General features: G+C 50.3%; 1 protein-coding gene across 2 annotated transcripts; it reads right to left on the bottom strand.

The window, feature by feature from the left end:
* Positions 1-5,923: 5,923 nt before the first annotated feature.
* Positions 5,924-20,965, bottom strand: PITX2 (paired like homeodomain 2). Of its 2 annotated transcripts, XM_068975387.1 has the most exons (4): positions 20,920-20,965; positions 20,319-20,456; positions 8,908-9,113; positions 5,924-6,487 (listed from the first exon to the last, which is right to left on the bottom strand). In XM_068975387.1, the coding sequence occupies exons 1-4, from the start codon at positions 20,963-20,965 to the stop codon at positions 5,924-5,926; spliced, it is 954 nt and encodes a 317-aa protein (XP_068831488.1). The 2 variants fall into 2 exon arrangements, with proteins under 2 accessions (XP_068831488.1, XP_068831487.1); XM_068975386.1 differs by lacking the exons at positions 20,319-20,456; positions 20,920-20,965 and adding an exon at positions 10,000-10,207.
* Positions 20,966-21,989: the final 1,024 nt, after the last annotated feature.

Genomic DNA, 21,989 nt, shown 5'->3' with positions numbered 1-21,989 from the left:
CCAGGGAGGCCTAGGGTGATGCCGCCCCCCGGGGGCACGTTCAGGTGGAGCGGCGGCTCCTCCGCGGGTTCCCCGCAGGGCTGGGCTGCGTGGCCCAGCAGAATCCCGGGGTCCAGAACGCCCGGGTCAGCTGTCCAGGCTTGCACTCCAGGCGTGGGGCGCTTGACAGGCCGGCAGGGCTGCAAGAGGCAAGGAAGCTCCGGGCTGGGGAGGGGAGCCTCGCGTCGGGAGCTGCAGCCCTGAATTTGCAGACGGGATTTTTTTCGCCCCTGTCGGAGAATCTGACAAACAAGACCCTGCCTCATCAGATAAGAGTGGCTCCTATGATTTCACGGGTTTTAGGCTGGGGTGGAAGCATTGAGGTTAGGAGAGCCGAGTGAATGAACATCGCCCGGAGGCCCAGCACCCGCCTAAGTAGAGTTTTATTTTACTTTCTTTTGTTGGATATTATCTTATTTCCTAACAAAGTGACCTGTCGTCTGTCGCCTTGGGCTCTGGCAGTTGGCAAATCCCCTTCTGTGGCGCTGGGGACAGCCGGCAGGGTCTCCACCTCTGCCGTGCCCACATGCAGCGGGGTGTATCAGTCAGACTCACGGTCTATCCAATACAGGCGGCCGCGTAAAGTGACACTACAGAAGGCTGTGCCAGTTCATCCAGGAGGACCGAGAAAGATGCCACCAAGTTTCATCTGGGTGCAGTAACCCCATCCAGATATCCGCCCAAAGAAGCAGAGTTGAGTGGGCTGGTTTGTTGATACTACGCAGAATGCAGAAAGTGCCCCCAAACTAGGTCACCCTTAGTCGTGGTTCCAAGTCATGTTCCATATACTGTTCCACCGACTTTTCGGGGACAGCAGAAATGACTCCAGGTCTCATCTCCCCAAAGGAACGAAGATAAAGATTCCTGCCCAAGACTGCCTGCATGGGGGACTGCTACATATTATTGGGGGAGCCAGAAAGACTTCGCTGCTCCTGGACGGAGGAAGCATTGGTAGAGGGAGTCTCGGAGCTCAAAGGAAACTACCCCAAGCCTTAGTCCTGGCACAAGTGAGTGGGTCATTTTCTAAGTTGTTAGAGAACAAGCAAGCAAGCATATAAACAAAAAGCCCACTTTGGAGTGGATAAAGAAAACAGAAGAGGGAAAAGATGGAGAAAAAGATAGAAAGCAAGGGGTGGGGCAAACACTTTAAACATTTTTGCAGGAACAACAGAATAGGAGAAATGGCTCAGGAAAGATCCATCAATGTCAGGGGATGGTGATACACACCCTGCTCAGGGAGGGCCCAGTGAGTCTGAACTTCTCTTAGCCCTTCTGAGAGGAGAAAAAAAATGCAGCTCCCCACACAGCCCCCTAAAAGTAAACATCTTTACCGTATACTCATTAATGTTTTTAAATTTTTTCTTTTAAAAGGAGATGGTTCTTTCAATCATTCTTTGACTGAGTAACTTTAGTTTCCACTATCTCCTGTTTTCTACAACTACCATTGAATTGTTAACAGCGCATTGTTACAACAGGAGTAGCAATGATTTTTTTTAAAGGCAATTAAGTAGAATTAAATACATCTTTAATGGGCTATTTTATTTCTTCCAGGCCTTCTCTAATCTTCAAACAAAATCTAAAGTCAACATTTATATAAAATGCATAAAATGCTCAGCACCGAAGTGAATGGAGTTATACATCCCATGCACAATAAATTCTGTTTTCTATCTTTTCAGATAGAAGACAATGAGAAGTTCTCCTTTTAGGGGTGGGGTGGGGCCAGTGATAAATAAACTTAAGATCAAAGTAAAAACTTGAAAAAGTAAATTAGCAATGTGTCTAAAATCAGATTTCTTCACAGCCCATTTTTTTAAAAAAATCTCATCTTCAATTATTATTTTTTTCAATTTCAGTTAAAATGCAACTTTCAGATTAGGAAAACTGGGAGAGAAAGGAGAGCTTTTAAAATTTCCTTCTGAAAATCTGCTATAAGAAATTTCTCCCGTTTACTTCCAGACCTCTTTTTCCTCCATCAGCCACGATTCTGGCCTCTCCTTGTGCTCAGATTAACTGCAGCTTGCAAAGGGGTTTTATAAGACAATCAATAGGAACTCTATATTCATAAATGCCTCTGATCTGATTACATCCCCCCCCTTTTTTTTTTCTATTCCTCTCAAAAATTTAAGCAGCGAGACGGGGACTTCCAGCTTTGCAGCTTCTGTGAGCGGCCGGAGGCTGGGGAGCCCTGGCGACGGCGGCGAGGACGCCCGTGGATTAGGGTGTGGATTGCAGGACAGACCTTTGTTTGGTCACATTCTCGACGGGGGTGCGGGGGAGGGTCATTCTCCTTCGAGATCGCGCTAGATTTTTATAGACTCGCCTTAAAAGAACTCGCCGCTCTTCATAGGGTTAATTTATGGGGCTTTCGAGGAATATTGGGGACTTTTAAGACTCTCTTTTTTTTTTTCCCATTAATTTTTTTTTTTTTTTCGGTTCTACTAAAGTGACGCCCGGGTTTCAGCACCTCGCAGGAAGAGGGTGGGGGTGGGAGAAAGAACAGGGCCAAGAGGGAAAGGGGAGGATGAGCCTCCTAACCAAAGCGCTTACAGGGCCCAGGGTGCACAACGTATTTTTAAAAATTAAATTTCTAATCATGTTGTGGGCCGTAAAACTCAGATTTAGGAAGTGGGGGGAAATTGAAACAAATGTGGGCTCTATCTACCTTTTTCCAGGTCTCCACCAATTTGAATTCAGTATTAGGGAGAAGAATTTGGGGCCTTAAAAATGTTAAGTTTAAAAAAGTACAGACCAGAGGAAGGATTAGAGTAAGCAGGTGAGGGGGGCGGGAAGGAAAAGCCCCTGGACCGCGAACGGTCTGCGCGGGGTTGCTGCCCCAGCTCTCCCCAGCCTCAGGAGCCCAGAGGTGGGCGACCAGGACTGAAGGCTCGGGATGCCTGGGCTCCTGGGGGCCCCGACCTCCAGCTCGCCATCTTTGATCCCAAGAGGAGGAGGCTGGTGTTCATGCTATAGATTACGTTAAAGGTTCCTTTAAGCACTTTAATACACAACTAGCTCAGAAATCATTAAGAGACCTAGAGAAGGAGAAAAAATACCCTCACACTCACCGGTAATAAATGTTGACCTGCAGCAAAAATCGATTGAGTGGAACCGAGGTGGTGGCAGTAACGATGGCTGGGGGTGTGGGGGTGGGGACCCGCGTGGAAGCGGGAGGGGCGAGGGAGCCGACTCCGTCAGCTCGGGAACTAGGCTTTTCTCACTTGAAGGGAAAAGGAGGTGCAGAAAGAGGCTGAAAGCCGAGCCAGGGTGGGTTGGGAAAGGGAGGTGAGGAGGGTCATTCTCCCTTCTGGAAGTCCTGGGAAAGGCGCTGAGGTGGGAGAAAGGGCCTCTCTCAGTCTCCCAAGTCTCCGCCCCCAGCACGCACCACTCAAGTCGGGGAAGTGACAAGTCTTCCCAAACCTCGACTTCCATTTTTGTTTCCTGCCGATTGATTGATTTCCTCGAAATAAGAGTTCTATTTCAGCACAAGCAGACTAGGCCGAGATCCACATCCTCAATCAGCGCTCCCAAGTCACTCTTGGGCCTGCAGACGCCAATCCTCCCAGCAGGTCTTGTTAGCGCATCCAGCCCCCCAGCCCCAAATCCTCTCTCCCCGTTCCCTCCCCCGCGGCCCCGCCCCCGCCCCCCCGAGCCCGGCGGAGGCTCCGCGAGGCTGAGACCGACGAGCCCCGCGGCTCCAGAAGCCAAAGTCCGCCCGTGGGGACCGTTTTCCTCTCCACTGCTCTCAAGTGAACAACAAGGACGGAGGTGAACCTCGTCCAAAGGGCTTTTATCTGCCCTCCACTGCCGCGTGATCCCTCCGCAGGTCGGAGGCAGAGCTTAAAGAAAGAAAGAAAGAAAGAAAGTTAATGTGCATTAAGCACTGATCTTAAATCGGGGACATTATCTGCGATCTCTTTAAGTGGCAGCAGCAGTCGCATGCAGAACAAAGACTCAGTGTCTGAGCTCCAAAAGCTTATAGGTAGAGTCTCAGTCAGATAAAAGCAACCTAAGCGCAAAAACACAGGTTTTCTCGGCCCCAGAAAACCCGCGGCTACTTTTCGCTCCGGATTCCCCAGGGTGGTGTTTGTCGTCGTCGCCCACCGCAGGGAGGAGGAGGGGCAGTGATCCGAATAGCTGAAGACCTCAGAACTTCCCCTCCAAACCCCCGCCCCAACATACCGACCTTCCTTGCGCCACGGTTATGAAGTCTTTGGGACTAAGTCGTATTTGCTACTGTTTGTTACAAAATTAAATTTCACATTTAAAAAAAAGGTGAAAATCACCAACAAAAGAAGAGTGGGTGCTTAACGCGCTTTTAAACACACCGACCTCATTCCCCGTTTAGATGTCAGAGGATGGGAGCGAGGGCCAGGGCTGTAATTCATCTTGATTTGCTTCATTGTCCCGCAGTTTGCAAACTATAATCCTGTATAATTTCAGGAACAAGCAGGTTTAGAATTAATGGGTCAATATTATTTAAAACAAAACACGGGGAGCATGACCTTTGCCTCAACTACATATTGCTCGACAAGACTCAGGAAACTCCACTCTAACCTCTCAACCCCTGGGCTCTTTGAGAAACTAAAGGGCTGTGGTTATTAGAAATGGGCTTTGTTTCTTTTAATGTCTCAAAAGGATTTGGAAATAGTAATGTAATATAACATGAAGAATCTCTCTACTTAAGCCTGAAAGATAAACGTGGAGGCCTAAATATTTTGAACTGGAGGTGTTTCCTTGTAAACTTATAGACCTATTCCTCTTGAGAGGAATGTATATAAACTGTACATGTATACATACACACATACTTCTCCAGAACAATTTACTGGGTGTGCTGGTTCCCTCCCCAAAGGAGTAAACCTGAGAGTCATTCCAAGCTAAGGTACTTTCTATATTTCTTTCTCCTTTCTCTCTTACATTATTTGCTAGCTAGCAATAATGGAATCCCTTGGGTTTAAGCCAAAGAAAAATCTGGGAGACAAGAACAGACTTTGCAGCTTTTTTTTTTTTCCTGAGTGCCTCTTTTTTCTTTTGAGTTTCTGATGAATGACTATAATTTATTTCTACCAAATTTAAATAAGTACTGCTGCCTTGTGTATTTAACTAGGCAGGCAGAGGGAACTGGTTTGTTTAGGAAGTAGTGACTGAGAAACCCTGGCCAGGTGACAGAGGAGGGCAGAAAGAATCCAGACCAATTTGTATGCAGTATATTTTACTCCCATGAAATAAAACACATTTTTTTCATATTTGCTGAAAAGTAAAACAATAATATTGTACGAAATGTTATACACAGGGTAGGTTGTACATAGCAGTTTCAGAAACATCATTGCATCCACCAGAGAAACTATTCTAAAACTGATATTCACACTTTTTTTATAATAATAATATGTTAGAAACATACAGTGTGGCATTTAGTATATACATTCCTTTGCTCGCAAGCGAAAAATCCTAATCGCTTCTGTATAACATGCTTTATTTTAAAGCCTAACCTTTAAAAACACTGTTGTGATATTACTAACAACTGCTTTTTATAAAATTAATTTGACATTTCGATATATATACATCCTTTCAGTCATTTTAATGTTAACAATGCTAAACTTAAAAAATAACAAGCTTATAGTAATGTTAAAATGTCATATCCAGTCAAACATTTGTGTGTCCTCGAAACTGTTGGAAATACTTTTAGTGAAAGATGTCAGACGTTGAGAAAATTCCTTTGAAATCAAAGGAGCTCTCTTTAATTCAGTGGTTTCCTTTTCTCCCTATATCTTCTCTCTCTCTCCCTTTCTTTCTTTAGTGTCCGAGACCTTCTAGCATAATTCCCAGTCTTTCAAGGGCAGAACTGCCCCATCCACGGTCCTAGGATCCCCGTGCAGTGGGGCGCGGCTCACACAGGCCGGTCCACGGCGTACTGGCAAGCACTCAGGTTGGATGCCGGGTTCTGCACGCTGGCGTAGCCGAAGCTGGAGTGCTGCTTTGCTTTCAGTCTCAGGCTGGCCAGGCTCGAGTTACACGTGTCCCTATAAACGTACGGAGGAGTCGGCGGCGCGTAAGGGCAGGCGGGCGTTGGCACCGCGGAATTCAGCGAAGGGCTGCTCAAGTTGTTCAAGTTATTCAGGCTGTTGAGGCTGGAGCCCGGGACGCCGGTCACTGCTGAGGGCACCATACTGGACGACATGCTCATGGACGAGATGGAATTGGGTGGGGAGAACATGCTCTGCGACGACAGGGGGTTGACGTTCATAGAGTTGAAGAAAGGGAAGCTCTTGGTGGACAGGGAGGCCGAAGTGAGGCCCTTGGCGGCCCAGTTATTGTACGAATATCCTGGGTACATGTCGTCGTAGGGCTGCATAAGCCCGTTGAACTGCGGCCCAAAGCCATTCTTGCACAGCTCGGCCTGCTGGTTGCGCTCCCGCTTTCTCCATTTGGCCCGGCGATTTTTGAACCAAACCTGGGGATGGAGGGCAAGGAGCGAACAGACGCCACAGATCGGATTAGCAAAACCTTGCTCCCGGAAAGCACTAGCAATCTTCCCCTCCGACACAAGTGTACACACTCGCCGCCACAAGTTTCCCCAGCCGCCCCCATCCCTCTCCCTTGCCCCGAGCCCCAAGCTGCCAGAACCCCGTCCCAACACAGAGGCCCCGACCGGTTCAGGCTTGCGAGTCTGGGCTCTGAGTCGCGCCACACACTCAAAGCCAGCTCAAAGCCCGGCGGCCTGCGGGTGGCGTGTTCACTAACCCCGGTCCTCCTCAGGGGCCAAAAACACTTACTGCAAAATAAATGCGGAGCAGCGGGCTCTCTGCCCAACCCTTCCGCGGCCACCTTGCAAACTTGCTTGCATTCCAAAGCCACAGACCCAGGGATGAGGACAAGGGGCTGGGAGGCCCGCGCTCTCTCCCACAACCCCTCCTCCCCTCTCGGATCTTCACTCCCGCCACGCTACTCCACAGAACGAGCGCCCTCATCAGGCACCCAGCCGCGACCCTCTTCCTCGCCTAGCCGAAAGAACCAAATAAAAAGCAAAAGCCCACCTACCCGACAGCTCATTAAACCCCATGAGTTTGGCGTGTAAATCTCCGGGAGCCCTGAGCGAGTCGCTCCTACAGCCTTCCCCACCCTTCGCTCCGCTCCTTCACACTCTCCGCCCACCCAGGGCAGGCCCGCGCGCCCGGGGCTGCTCCAGCCCAGCCTAGTTGCAGGGCTTTGCGGGCGGTCGCCCAGCCTGGCCAGCCCCCACCCGCGTCCGATGGCCCAGACGCAACCCCGTTCTCAATCCACATCGGGCCCGCCCGTCGCCCCAGACGGCGGCTTTTGTGTATTGGAGTGAGGCCTGGCCCGAGATTTCCGAGCTGACACCGGTGATGTTTCACATTACACATCTCAGCCAGGCCCAGACGCCTAATCCGCTTTTTTTTTTTTTCCTTTTTCCCTTTCATTCTCGATTTCCTTTTTATCCCCCTTCCTCTTTGCACCCGACAGCTATAAAAAGCAAGCTTCATTCCCCACTTGGCTGGACAAGCAGCGGGCCTGGAAGGAGGCAGGCGGAGGGAGCGAGAGCCCAGCGCAGCGGCGGCAGGGGACTCGCGAGGGACGGCTGAAAAGCCGAAGAGGGTGGGGTAGGGTTTTTCCAAAGGGTTCCGGAGACCCCATAGATTGTTTTCATTTAAATTACTTGCCTTTTCTACCCTGGCCGCCTAAACTTTGTCCAGGCGAGAAGAGTACGTGCGAGGCCCGTTCCCCAGGAGCGCAGGAAAGCTAACGAGAAAGTGACCTTGCGCAAAAACTACGCGGCCCGGGCCTGAACATAGGTCTGCGCTGTTAAACTAAAACCATTTCCAACTTCATCCTGGTTCCTATATCCACTAGCTTAGCCTCGTTCCCTACACAGATGCCACTCAGAGAATGCCTTCCTCTCTCAGCTTTGGGAGCGCATTTTGGTGTATTCTTTACATTAGTGCTATACAGTGTTTTCTCAGTTCTAACTGGGGGCTCTTTTTCCATCCAGAGCTTTTTTTTTTTTAACAGCAAAACCTCTGGATCCTGCTATGTGTTTTCTACTTCCAGAATCCTAACAAATTTGGAGTTTTCCACCGACCAGCACAAACCAGGATATTGCTACCGTGTAATTTATTTAAGTTCATTTTTGCCAATTCATTAAGCACAGATTTGCTACAAAGGTAAGCCTTTTCTTTAATAAAACTATTATAATTGGGAGGAAGGGTGTGAATAACAGTCTCTTGAGAGAAGATAAATAAATCAAATAGAAAAGTTTTTCTTCTTTTTTCCTTTCTTTCTAAGAGGACTGGCAGGATAGCAGTTCTGTATTAAAACTGCTTCCACAGATCACAAAACCGAGCATAGGGTGTGGGAGAGAACTGAGTGGCAGAAAAACCGCAAAGACCCTGTGATGAGGGTGAGCCGAGTAAAGAAAAGGCCCGGCTAGGCCGGGCACGAAAGTTTTCCATGGAGGGCCAACCCTTGCGTGTCTTAGGCGGGTTTTCCTTGTTAAATGCGCGCAGGTCGGAGCCTGTCCTCAGCTCCTGGCCTGGGAGGGATTTTATTAGCGTTCTTCTGGCGAATGCAAACTGGGAACACAAAGCCCTGTGCAGCGGAATGCACGCGGCCCCGTTTGGGAGCGCGCTGTGTGGCGGGGCGGTGAGCCCGGGCCGCTGCCGGCGCCTGCTCCAGGCTCGCGGCTGGTCTCGGAAGAGGGAGCTGTGATCTCGCAACTGGGGCCGCCGCGAGGCCTTCTGCCTTTGCAAAGGCACCCACCCGAGCCCTCCAGGACGGCTCTGCCTTTCACCCTCCCTCCTGATCTACAGGCCGGCATCCCAGCAACGCGCTCCCCGGCTGCGTGCGGGCTCCTACCCGGACTCGTGCTTCCGTTAGGTTGGTCCACACTGCGATTTCTTCGCGCGTGGACATGTCCGGGTAGCGGTTCCTCTGGAAAGTGGCCTCCAGTTCCTGCAGCTGCTGGCTGGTAAAGTGAGTCCGCTGCCGCCTTTGCCTTTTCTTCTTGGACGGGTCTTCGGCTCCCACGTCCTCATTCTTTCCCTGCTGGCTCTTATCTTTCTCTGAAAACGAAACACAGAGGTCCCCGTCAGCATGCCCACCTGCTGCCCGCCAACGCCAACTGGGCCAGGCGGCAGAGGCCAGAGCCGGGCTGTCTGGCGGGGGAGGAGTGTGCGAGCCGCCGCTCCGGGCCTCGGAAAGCGCTGCGTCTGCGGGGTGTGCAGACGTGAGTGTGGGTGTGCGCGCCCATCTCCCCTCCCCCAGCGCCGCACGTTTTATTTACATGTTTATCTCACTGCAACGGCACATTCATTTTATAGCCTGTGCTTTCAAGGCTGTATTTATGCGCTTCTGCGCGGACACATCAAATCTCTCGGGGCACCCACACGCGCGTGTTTTACAGAACTCCCCCTGGTAGAAAGCTCAGATATCGATGCTGTTTCCAAGGCTAGGAAAAGTACGCTTTGGGATTCGGCGAGGCACCCAAGTTCCTCTGCCTTTTAGAAGAAGAAAAAACAAAAACAAAAACGCCCGTTCTTCTGAGGCGTAGTTTTGTTGCAGGAAGGAGGACCCCTATTTTTCTAACAAGCGGAGTTTCTTGGGAGCTGAAAGCCGAGAGCAGAACAGGGACCGCGTAAGGGTTGGGGAGGGCGGGGGTGGGGTGGGGTGGGGGGGGAGGCAGCCTCTGAAGGTCTAGAACGGAGATGCTGGGATTTTTGTGACCCAGAAAAAGGAAGGGAGGTCAGGGTCGTAATGGGGGGAGGGGGCGGTGCAGAACGACTCGCATGGTTCGCGCCACCCCAGCCGGGCAAGTCGATGCAGAGCGAAGGGAAGCGGGATACATACAACCCTGGCTCCGGAAGTTCTGCGGGGAGCCAGCCGAACGACCACTCCCACCACGCCTCCCCCAGGAGGGGTCGACTTCCTCGGGGCCGCGCGGCGCCTTACCTGCGGCCTCGGGGCTGGGGGTGTCAGAGATGGTGTGCACCTCCAGCCTGTGCTTGGAAGAGTCCAGGGAGCGGGCCTGACCGGGAGCCAGGACCGAAGCCATGGCCAGCGGCTGAGGATGGTGACAGGAGGAGGACGAGGAGGCGGCCAACAGCTTGGTCCCTGCTGCTCGGTGCTCCAAGTGCAGCGGGCCTTTCATGCAGTTCATGGACGAAGGAGCGCGCCGCCCTACGAGTCCTGGGTTGCTGCCCCGCCGAAGCCCCGTGGCCGCCGCAGCCGCCTGCTCCGCTTCCCGCTCCAGGCGCGGAGTTTCCTCGCGGTGGCCGCCGCCGGCAGAGCCGGGAACACAACCCGCGCGGAGTCCTGGAGCCGAGCCGCCCCCCGGCTCCTTGCGAAGGCTCAAGCGAAAGGATCCAGCGGCCGAAAGTCAGCGGGTCAATGAAAAGACATGGGGATGTGGGTAGGAGAGAATGGTTCGGAGCGTCTTTGGGGAGCAGGCTTCCAAGCTCCAAAGCGAAACAAGAGTGGGCAAAGACCCCTTTCTCCCCTCCCTCCCTCCCCCTCGTACCCCTCCAATAAGGAAAGCTAACGCCGTTCACGCTCTGCCCGCCCCCCGCGCGGCAGCCCTGACAGCGAAGTGTCAAGAGTGACAGGGACAGGTAGCTGATATTAGATCTCCCGTGGCGGCGGCGGCGGCAGCGGCGCGGGCCTCTGGGCGCACCCTCCGCGGTGCGCACACGCACACCCCCTCGGGCAGTAGAGCTCGAGCCTGGCCTCGCCGCAGCTCAGCTCCCAGCACCCAGACGAGCGACGGACCAGTTCTGCGGCTCCAAGCTTCCCTGTTGGCCTAACATCTTAAAACCAGAGGCGGGCTTCCTGGTGCCGAGACGTCACTCGGCCGCTGCCCTCCCCAACCCTCCCCGCCTCTGCCTCCTCCCAGGCCCTTCGCCGGCTGGAGTGACGTGGCTCCACACCAATCAGGAGCCCTCGAGCCGTGACGGAGGGCCCATCCTGTCTGCACCTATCAGATGTGCGGGGCCGGGCTAATACCTCGGTGCGCCCGCAGAGTCTACACCCGCCGGCTCCCGGGAATTCTGCTCCGGCCCTGCCCAAGACGATCCGGCTTTTAGTTCTGGTGGGGAGGTAGAAAGACGAGGCTGGGAATAAAAAGCTCGCTGGAAAAAAGCGGAAAGGTCGAAGGCTGAGGGGTACAAGGATCAACAAAGCACCAGCACCCCCCTCCCCTTTTGTGTCTCACTACACTCATTCCCTACCGAGAGGTGTTTTTCTCCCCCTGCAAGGAAAGGAGACATACTACTTAAAACCAGAAAAAATTTAAAACACCAACAAATCATCTTTCCGATCTTAAAATTTCCAAACAACCTGTCAAGTGAATGCTGCAGCGCTAACCTGAAGAAGCTTTACTTTAATTGCAAAGAAGACAGCCCTGGGAAGAGAGGCTAATAAATTAGAAATCAGAAGCAAATGGACCCGTCAAAAGAAAATTACCTTGACTTTAAACGAACAACTGTTTGGTGGTTCACTCTGGATTTATACAAGAATAAAAAGTCGCCTCAGATCACGTTCTCTGTAATGCTTATTAGTCCCCAGACAGAAAACACATAATAGAATAGAAACCCTAACCCAGCATTTTCAAAATGCTGAAAGCTTATCCATTCTACTTAACGTTGATTAAGACACATATCCTAGGGCTTTCAAATTCCTTATACACTGTATTAAGCACCTCCTAACCCAACAGAATCTTGCTTTAAATTTGACTCTCTTGTTTACTTTATTATCAATCAGATTCAAATCCATAAAGCCTGTAGAATCAACAACTTTGAGCTAGTTATATATAAAATATGCTTTTAATGAATTTCCATACAATTAAGAATGTTGCCAAATAACCAATTTCAAGGATAATTTTGAAGTCATTTTCTATTCCTAGGGAGCTCAAGGCTGTCTTGAATTGTTGGAGTCCAAGCAGGCAGAGAAGTAGGCTGTGGGTGAAGGGCAAAAGCCTAGGAGGACACGCAAGGAAAAATAAAGCCTTGTTCATTTATTTGAGACAAAAGGAAAAAACACCTTTGGGGGCACGTAAATCTTTATAGCACTATTTCCACAGAAATTAAAGAAATAAATCCAAAGATATCATTCAAAATAATTTGTGAAAGTCCTTTTGTCCTCTGGCTTAGGTCAGCTGAAGAGCACAAACTAATCTCCCCTGGGTTTCTGCATTGACGATTGCTTTATTGTGGAGTTAGTGTTATCATCCCTGAATGTGTATTTGTTTGACATTACAGTCAATGATTTGCAACACCAGTATGAGGTATCTTCAAAAAACTCCCTCCTTGTCCTTGTTCCCAAGATTGAGAAACTCATTCAGTTTGAGGCAGAGTGGATAAAGCAGACAACAAATATGTTTGTAACTTATGTGTCTCTCCTTTGCCCTGCTCCCCCACTTCATGGTATCTGCAACTCCTCCCCCATCTTAAACAAGTTTGAGAGCAGTCCAAAGGACCAAATGAGAATTCTTTAGTCTCTGCCCAAAGTATCATCCTAGTGTAAGAAGATTTTAGCTAACAGAAGGAGCTTTCTGAATAGGAAGCTTTAAATCAGCATTTCTGGTTTTTTAACCTTTTATTACAGTTAACCCTATTCCACGCACACACACACCTGCTCAGAGCAGAACACATGCCGATGTGACAGGTCTGCATTAGCTGAGGCTCATCCATCCAGCTATATTAGGTTCTGAAATCTTATCACTAAATTATGCATATTACATAAGCAGCCTGTTGGTAAAGAAGGTTAAATTAATTTACATTCTGCTCATTATCGGGCGCTTAAATGACGCGTTTTATCCCTGAGATTTGGTAGACTCTCCTTCTCAGACCCCCCAGTGTTTCACCGAAGACAATGCTCTTACATTTGTAGTGGTTTTTAATCTGATAAGACTCTAATTTGCTTAAGTCTTTTAAATAAGGGTTTTAAATGTTTCTAGCCATTTTCTTATTGAATTTCCTCTAATTCCCTCAAGATCATAAAGTATATGCGTAAAGTAAATATCTCCTCCCACTGCACTGACAGCCGATGACCTATAACTAAGTCAATAAGAATCCAGCTCTTTTCTGCCCAATATGTTTACTAATCATATTCCAATGCCTTTTCTTAAACCTCAGCATAGCTGCAGTCCCCACAACAGCACATGCTCATGCCTTCATATCAGAAAGAAACTCACATCACATCAGAGAATGAAAGATTCTCCTCCACAGTGAACATACTCTCTTCCTTGTTTCTTCAAGTTTCAAATCCTGGAGTTACAATTTTTGGTGAAGGCTCTGAATGGTTTTCAAAACTCAGAAGAGCCAAGAAGCTCCACAGAGCCATGTAGATTTCTAAGCCCATCTCTCATTAAATGCATGGAATTTTGATTTAAGCTCATTGGCTTTGTCAATGAACAGACCTTTCCTCAAGGCAAATACACACGTATGAAGGACCTAACCTAAACTCCAAAGTGGGTGAAAAACCCAAGGGCAAGTGGGAGCTCCTCATAGTGCCAAAGTGTAGGAGATGTTGCAAGTGCTGGTGATCAGCCTGAAAGCCTAAAAAGATAAGAATCTTAAACTGTACTGATTCACTGCAAAGTCAAGTGGAGAACAAAGAGAGAGAAATTATTTGAAGAACTCTGGTTAAGTGAAAACAAAATCATGCATATACCCCTCTGTAGATAAAAATGAATGTACATAATATATCCTCCCCTCCCCCGCAACGGAGCAGGGGAGGTATTTCTTTGCGTTTTTCTAGCCAGAGGTTCAATTCCCTCCTAATCTTCAAATCCCTTTACACATTGATACTGGGTGACACCCCTTCCAGGCCCAACATGTTCACTCCATGGCTGGTAGGGATGCTCCAAAATGAAAAGTCTAGAAGAGGAAAAGCAAGTGTGTAGTACAAGAAACACTTTTCAGTTAAAACTGGAGTGGTGGTGGGCAATTTTTAGATTTAGTCTACAAAAAACTTGTGGGTGCACAGGTATGGGCAGTATAGATGAGAAAGGAGTTGGAAGTAAGGGAATCTTGGGTATGTTGCAAGTTCAACACTACTATTACGTGACCTATCCCTCACCCCACTCTTTAGCTGGTTCTAGAAATTACTGTGGGACTTTGCTTGTTGTCCAGTGGCTAAGGCTTTGCTCCCACTGCAGGGGGGCCGAGATCTGATCATTGGTCAGGGAACTAGATCCAACATGCAACAACCAAGGCTCAGTGCAGCCAAACAAATAAATATATATTTTTAAAAGAAATGACTATGTCTTCAGCAGCCATCACAGAAACTGTCATTCCAGAAAAAAATAAAAATAAAAAATCAGCATAGTTGGTCCAGGGAAGCTGCATGGCTGGGGTAGGGAGAGGTCAGGAAGCCCAGTGTGGGTTTGGATTTTCTACTCAGAAGATATCATTTTGATCAGGTTTTCTTGCTTATTCTTTCAAAGAAAGACCCTTGAGAAGGGAAATGTGTGACACAGGATTAGGCATGTTTCTAGCTGGTATTTGCCACCGATTACCAGTCTTAAGGTCTTATTTAATTTCACACTCTTTAGTGTTACTTGCACAAAGGCCCTCTGGCCATCGCGATGAGAGGGGTTAGGCAGCACCGCTAAACTCTCCGCAGCGGGCAGCAGAGATGTGAACTGGGACCCAAGTGAGTGACTGAGACTCTGGGGGAAAAAAGTCTGTCGTCAAAGCTCATCTGAAAGACAGTGAAATTAGATGTCTCCTTGCGCTGTCAGGCCATAGACGGGTGGGAGTCTTGCTACGGTCCAGGTTAGCTCAAGGATGAGATCCTGCCAGACTCAGCTCGAAGGCTCGTGACAGGCATGAGTGTGTGTGTGTGTGTGTGTGTGTGTGTGTGTGTGTGCATGTGCATGAGCAGGCGGTGTAAGGTGCAGAGCTCAGAGGGAGACCTTGCACCTTGTCCGAGAAGTGGCACTGCCTCCCCTCCTTCCTCTGCCTGGCTTTTCTCTGCAAACAAATCATGCTGGAAGGGGCCTCTTTGCTGTTCCCTGACCTGAGCCATGCAGCTGGAACACCCAGAAATTAAAGGTTTATTGTGACTGATCCACCCCCCGACCCCAGTTCCCTAAATGCAATTTTTAAAAGTGCAGGTTTGCAAAAAGTGGCAGATTCTTTCAGAATCAGAAGTCTGCAGAGGTACTGAGCAACACCCATCCTCTCTGGGTCCCTGCAAATGGTACCCATATCTCTGTCCCTCACACAACCACTTCAAGTCTGTGGTCACTCCATACTGGCAGGGGAAGAGAAGAGCCAGGGATTAGAGGAAGCTCTGGGCCGTGTTAGTGGGGGCGCTGCAATCAGTAACCCCACATGCTGCAGTGCCTTTTCACAGCAGCCTTTTAATGCCACAGGTTTATTAGGTGCTCATTTAACTGCAGAACACAACTACATGTGGAAAAATAAAGAGAACAGCATACTTGTGTATGGGATATAAGAGAGACAAGGAATGAATAAACATCAATATCTAGGTCCAGAGAGACAGAAGTGACATGGGACTAACGAAAGTCACTTTAAAAAAGAAACTAGATTGAAATGCTTCTCTCTTTATTTTTTCTCTATTTTCTCTCTCCTGCTCATGTCTGTCTCCCTTTCTATTTCTCTTGTTCCCCTTCTTTCTGTCTTCCCCTCTCCCAGACATGCTGGTAGCTAACATTCAGCATTAGTTGTCATGGTGACCATAAATCACATAAATCCAAAAATACCCACCTATAATCTGAGATGAAGCTTTTATTTCCCTAGTGAAATAATATTTTAAAAGCTGTCAGCTGACCAAAAAAAAAAAAAAAAAAAGGAACCCACCTCATTGTAGGAACCCAAGTAATATATTACTTCTAAAGGTTTAAATTAAAATGTCAGCCTGTTAAAAACACGCTGAGAGAATCTTGGGCACTCTTCATGTCAGATCCTCACAGTGGAGTTGACTCCATCACTCCTGATCACTCTTTAGCATGTATACATAATTTTGCCTACCTCTCCTTCTATTAATTTCTTTCCTCCCCTCCCAACTACCTTAGTCCTCACCGATTGTCTGCCTTGGGTTGTAGAAGAATGGAATCTCTATCTTGTTTTCAGAAAGGCACTTAATTCTTTGCCCTAGTCAGAGGACCTCGTATATTGGTCCTTTGCGATCAATCGCTTCCCTAAATGAAAAATGGGTGCCTTGGGGGGAAAGGTGCCGAACTGGGCCACAATGGGGTGGGGGGGGGGCGGGGGGCCGCTTTCTAGAGGAACTGAGAAGAAAGAAACGCAGAGGGAAGGGCTGGTGGGGGAGAGACGGAGGAGTGGAGTATGGAGCTGGGCAGCCAGGTTCTGTGGTTAAATCTAGCCCGGGAAAGGTATGTATGTTCTACTCTTGCCTTTTTCTCCTGAGAGGAAACTTTCCCATTTGAAGACCCTGAGTGGAGGGTGGGAGGGAGGAGGGTGGCGACCACAGTTGGGCCTTTTGTCTTCTACCTTGGGCTTGTTGTCTTTTGCCTATCTTTGGATTATAGGGTATTCGCCTAGATGAAGAGCCATTAATTACCCATTCAGTCAATATTAGGAAGACGACAAAGCTTTTTACATAGGATTAAGAAGACATCAGATTGTTCCATTAGTATATTCCTGCTCACGAATAAGCTTTCGTTATACATTTCCTTTTCCCCGGAGTCGCTCTAACAACTGCTGCATATATTACCGGCGGGCGGTGCGGGTTAACTGCAGAGCCAGCCCTGCGCACCTTGGAGCGCGCACGGCGTCGGCACCGAAGAACGCGACCGGTCAAGACTGCCTACCGCTGGGGACTGACTACTTTTCGGACAATTTCCCCTCTTGGGGAAAACACATCCACACACACAAAGGAGAGGCAGCTCTGCGGATAAACTGCAGATTTGGCGCGGGGTGGGTTGTGAGTAGAAAAAAAAAAAAAAAAAAGGAATGCTCTCCTTCCCCACCTCCGCTCTTCCTCACTCTCCTCCAGCACGTCCTGGTCCCCCTTTCCCCTGTTAGCACTAAGATTAACACCTCCCGTTTAAATACCCCCCTTTCTCTCTGACCAAGCTCAGGTCCAAGCGCCGACCCACGCAGCACGATTTTGCTTTTTGCTAGAGGTGGTCTGGGCTGTTTTTGCGGATCTGCTTGTTAGCATTAAAGTCGTTTGGCGTAGAGAAATCGGGTGACTTGCTTTGGGGGGCATTAGGAATCAGTGGTGAATGTGCTTGGCGAGCACTTGGTGATTGCATCAATGGGGCTCTGCGGCCGTCAAGGCTTCGGGGTTACCCCGGGTGCTCTGAGGAAGACGGAGAGCCGGCTGCTGCCTTGGGAGGCGGTGTGTGTCGCGGTTGGGGCCTTGGAGTTCTCGTCCCTAGGGAAGGAAGTCTGCGTGCTCCAGAGGCCCGAGGCGAACACTTTGAGCTCAACCGCTTAGCCAGAACGATTTAAAAATTAATCGAGTCGCCGGGGGAGGCCCGGGGAAGATACCCGCCCCAGGTCTGGTCGCGAAGCCAGGCGACGGGACAGATCTCGGCAGGTCGGTGGATTACAGCCCCCAATCCAGGGTCACTAACCAGAAATTTAAAAGGTTATTGACAGGGGAGGATCATTCCATCTTCTTCCTGAAGGTCAAGACAACTTTTTGAGTTCCTCCAAATGGAAACTCGTTTTGGGACACCCAAAGGGAAGGAAAGCCAAGGACGTCTGTTCTAGGGAGACGTTCCAAGCGGGCTTCTGCCCTTTCTGTAAGGGAGTGGGCGGAAGCGAGAAGGGTACCGTTTAACTTGTCAACTCTTCCTCTCTTCACTTACCATACCTAGCCACTCCTCTCTCCACCCTCTCTCAAACCTCTGGCTTTAGGAGGTCTTCAGCCTACTTCCTGCTCTCTCCCGTTTAAGGGTTCGAGCCAGACGTTGGGTCATTCCAACGGATATCAAGAGAATGGGGGACTCGACTGGGATGGGACACAGAGTCGGGGCCTCCAGGAGGTCGACCCTGTCAACTCAGAGAACGTTTTCAGTCTTCAGTGAGGACTGGGTGTTTTGGGGAAATGAGGAGAGGGTAGGGCCAATAATAGGATATCATGGCCCTTTTTGAAAATCGCATGTCAGTATAAACATTTTTTTTCTTTTTAGAAGCAAATAAAACCTATTAAAAAGTCAAGGAGAAAAAAAATCTTTTCTTTTCTTTTTTTAAAGGAAGCTGTGGCTAGGAGTTTGCATATCCCATGAGTTAAATTTACTTATATTCAGTAAGGGGACTCTGGCAACCTTCCTTCATTGGTACTATATAGCTTTGCCCACTCGTGTGACATTTTTGGTCTACCCAATTCCCTAGAAGCCAATAACATCAAGATTTTCAGCATTTTTTCCTATCACGTGTCTCTTCTTAATTAATGGCATTAAACATGTTTGGGCAGCAATTTTCTTCTTCAGTTCAAAAGGCAGAAAACACACTATTGTGTGGAGAAGAGCCTTTCCCAGCACTAAAATAATCCGGGCCTGAACGTAATAGTTAAGAAAAATCATTTATTATTTCTAGCTCTTTAATTACTTGCTAATTATTAAAAGCAAACACCCAGGCCCACCTGCCCAGGATGTGACTGGAGCGAACAGGACTCCTCGGCTCTCCCCTACTTCTTGCCCACCGAGGAAGCCCACATCCCACCTCAGGCTTCTCGGTTAAGAGGTCCTAAACTCCCATGGTAACCACCTGTCCTCAAAACCATTCCTGGGGGCAAGAAACGGGTAGATGCGGGTGAGAATAGGAAGAGACATTTGGCATCTCTCGGCCCCGAAAGCAGGAGAAATGTCAGCCTCGGCTGGGCGGCGGCCAGCCCGCGCTGTGCGAAGCGACATTGGGGAGCTCCCCTAGTCCGGCCGGAGCCAGGGCTCAACCCGCACAAAGCATTTTCTCCGGGAGTCATCGCTGCTCTTGATTTTTAACCATATCCCAAACATACTCCGGTGTAATAATTTATTTTTACGACCGATTATCAAACAGAAGAAGAATTTAACACAATCTTAATGACAGAAATCACCCGACGTTATCTCTGAAAGGCCCCATTTAACCCCATGGGGTTAATCCCGGACAAGTGAGCGTTTAACTGGCCCAGCAGGAGAACTAGCGATATTTCGCGGTGTGGAGGCCGGATAGCTCCATACCACTTTGGGTGTTTTATTCCAACAAATGGTGCTTTTCTCTCCGATTCACTGGGAAGCCCAATGCGGAGTCTTTGTTTTCTTCTTGGCAGGTTTACTTGGCGGGGGTCCAAGTTCGCCCCCCTCTAGCACATATTACATATATATCTTTACATTTTAATCCAGAAAGTGGTGGTTAGGGGCGGCGGTCTGTGTGTGTGTGTGGTTATGTCCTCACGTTATCAAGGTCAACAACCTCCTAAGAATAGGCACTTACTTATTAAGGAGCCTGGAAAACATGGAGAATAGACGAACGGCAAATTTGAGTTTTTCTTGTATTCCTAAGGAAAGGTTGTCCCTTCAACCACCTCCCCCCCGCCCCACACCCCTAAAGACCATGATTCAATTCAACAATTCTGTGCGTAGAGGACGTTGTAAGTTTTACACAAGCGTGCAGACTTCGAGCAGCAATAGCCCTTGACTCTTCCAGAGTGAAACCAGACCATCGATCGCACCGCCAAAACCCAGACCCTGCAACCAGCACCACAGGTAGGTGGTGCCACAGGGTCACACACTCCACTCCATTCCACCCTCAGCTGCTGCGCGCAGTCGCTGCCCTCCGGCTCCCTAGGGCTGTTGTCAGCGCCTCCACCTAGCCACCGGGGCAAACCTACGCTAACTCAAGCCTCGCGCGCTGGCGTTCAGCGGTAAACGCGCACCCACAAGCCTGGGCGGGGCGCGGCCGAGGGCCGCCGGGACGGGGTGGGCGCTGCTGGTGCTGCATGCAGTGGGACGTAGTGAGCGACAGAGGTCGCTGTTGGACCACTTTTCTACTCCAGCTAGAGGCACGGAGGTAGCTCGGGGAGTGCGTAGATCAGGCCACACATCAGGAGATCATCAGGAAAGAGCGAGAGAGAGAGGGAGAGGTGATGGGTCTCAGGAGTGCAGTATAATTTCGGGAAAGGAATTAACGTTCCTTGGACGGCTGCTTCCCGTCCCAACCCGAGGCCAAGTGTCTTAAGCTCCGAGCAGGCGCGCCCCGTCTGGCGGCCTCGCCCGCGTGCGCCTCACTCGAGCCCCGGAGGCCGGGAGGCAGGCGCCCAGCGCGCGGCCTGCGCCTCGCTCCAAGTCTTACCGTTGGCGCCGGGATGCTGCCGCGGGAAGAGCTTGCTGCTGGCCGCCTCTTTCCGGCTCTCCGGAGAGTCCGTGAACTCGACCTTTTTGATTTCGGAGTCTTTGGAGAAGAGGCATTCAACGGCCGCCGGCTGCACGCCTGGGCCACGCGCGCCCGCCCCACGTGCAGGGAGAGAGACGCCCCGGATGGCGGGGGAAAGTATGGGGTGTCGAAGAGAGTGGGGAGGGAGGCAGGAACGAGGAAAGAGAGGGACAAAGAGCAGAGACCCAGTTAGAGGAACGAGCGGAGGATGGACCGGTCTTCGGTGCCGTCTGGCAACCCGGCGCAGGGCGATGTTCTGTCTCCGCGCCTCCCGGGCTACCAGCGGCTCCCGCGAAAAGGAGGCCCGAGGCTTGGAGACGCGGCGCGCGGTTCCTTCCCCACCCACAGCCCCCCACTAGGAGAGTCCCCCGGCGTCCAGGTTCTGATTTCCTTCCTGCCCTGGCCGGCCCCTCCGGGAAGCGCCCCTCGCGGGGCCTCGCCATAAGACCAGTGCCCTCTCGCCGCCCTCGCGTGGCGCGGTCTCAGGTCGGGTGACCCTGGCGGAAGAAACGACTCTTACCTAATTGCACACACGCCGACACTAGTTTGCGGCAGTTGGTCTCCATTCCCCGTTACCTGCAAAACGAGAGAAGGAGGCCTGTGAGAAGCGGCGGCGGGCGGGCCCACAGGGCTCGCAGGAGGCTACCTGTGGGGCAGACGACTTCAACACAAGCCATCAGGCGCCTCTCCGTACTAGGTTTCAGGAGTGTTCCTCGGACCTGGCAGTCTCTGGCAGCACGAGCCTGGCTTCATCCCCACTCTTGTCCCCGGTCCTGGACATCTGAATGTTTACCAAAGTGTGTGTGTGTGTGTGTGTGTGTGTGGTGGTGGGGGGGTGGATCTCTCTACAGAGCTGCCGCCAATGGGTCCAGGGGCTCTTGGCCGATAAAGCCACCGCGTTCTGGGAACCCAAGCTGTGGAACTACTCACAGGGGTGCCTGTTGGGGTTAAAAGCCCGTCTGAACACAAGGACAACCTTAGGAGGGGGATACAAAATTTTGGTGAAGAGGACTTTTTCCGTGGGGAGCTGTGTGCGAGGGCCAGCACAGTGCTTGTCCGTTAGTTGAAGCTCAGTAAACATTTATAGAGTGTCAGAGTCAACTTGTTCCTGTCCTAGATAGAACCCCCCACCCGCACCCCGATTTTCTGTAATTCTGAAACAAACAGGACTCCAAGGCCTAGGATGCTCAGAGCGGACTGGCTTCGGGCCTCTCTTCTATCAGAAGCCACTTTTCCATATTTAGCCACATTTTTCCCCTGGAGATACTCACCCGGTCATTTATTTACCCTAAAGTATGATTTAAGATCGCAGAGTAGGGGAACCGAGGTGGAGTGAGTTAGATTGAGGAGAGCGGGCAAACGTCCCCGGAGGGTTTATTGCTCGCCAAGGGTAGAGAAATAGCTCTGAGAGAACGGCTCCCCCCATTTCTCCCCCTTCTCCTCCCCGGCAAACCAAATCTTTTTTTAAATTTCCAACCACAACGCAGCGAGCCAGGCGTTTAATGTGCGCCCCCTTCTCCGCCACAGGCAAACCGGGAGAGGTGGGTGGCGAGGGGGCTCTGTCGGGGTGGGCAGAAGAGCGGCGGCTGC

This window comes from Capricornis sumatraensis, chromosome 7 (assembly GCF_032405125.1).
Source record: "Capricornis sumatraensis isolate serow.1 chromosome 7, serow.2, whole genome shotgun sequence".
Lineage (NCBI taxonomy): Eukaryota > Metazoa > Chordata > Mammalia > Artiodactyla > Bovidae > Capricornis > Capricornis sumatraensis.
The sequence above is the reverse complement of the archived record's forward strand: the minus strand, read 5'-3'. Positions and strand labels throughout refer to the sequence as shown.

Bases quoted from the DNA above. Each gene is read 5' to 3' on its own strand.
- PITX2 (XM_068975386.1), bottom strand. From the start codon at position 10,207: ATGAACTGCATGAAAGGCCCGCTGCACTTGGAGCACCGAGCAGCAGGG. The intron at 9,114-9,999 runs GTAAGGCGCCGC...TTTCGTTTTCAG, and splicing joins CCCCAGCCCCGAGGCCGCAG to AGAAAGATAAGAGCCAGCAG. The intron at 6,488-8,907 runs GTAGGAGCCCGC...CTCCATCCCCAG, and splicing joins TAACGGAAGCACGAGTCCGG to GTTTGGTTCAAAAATCGCCG.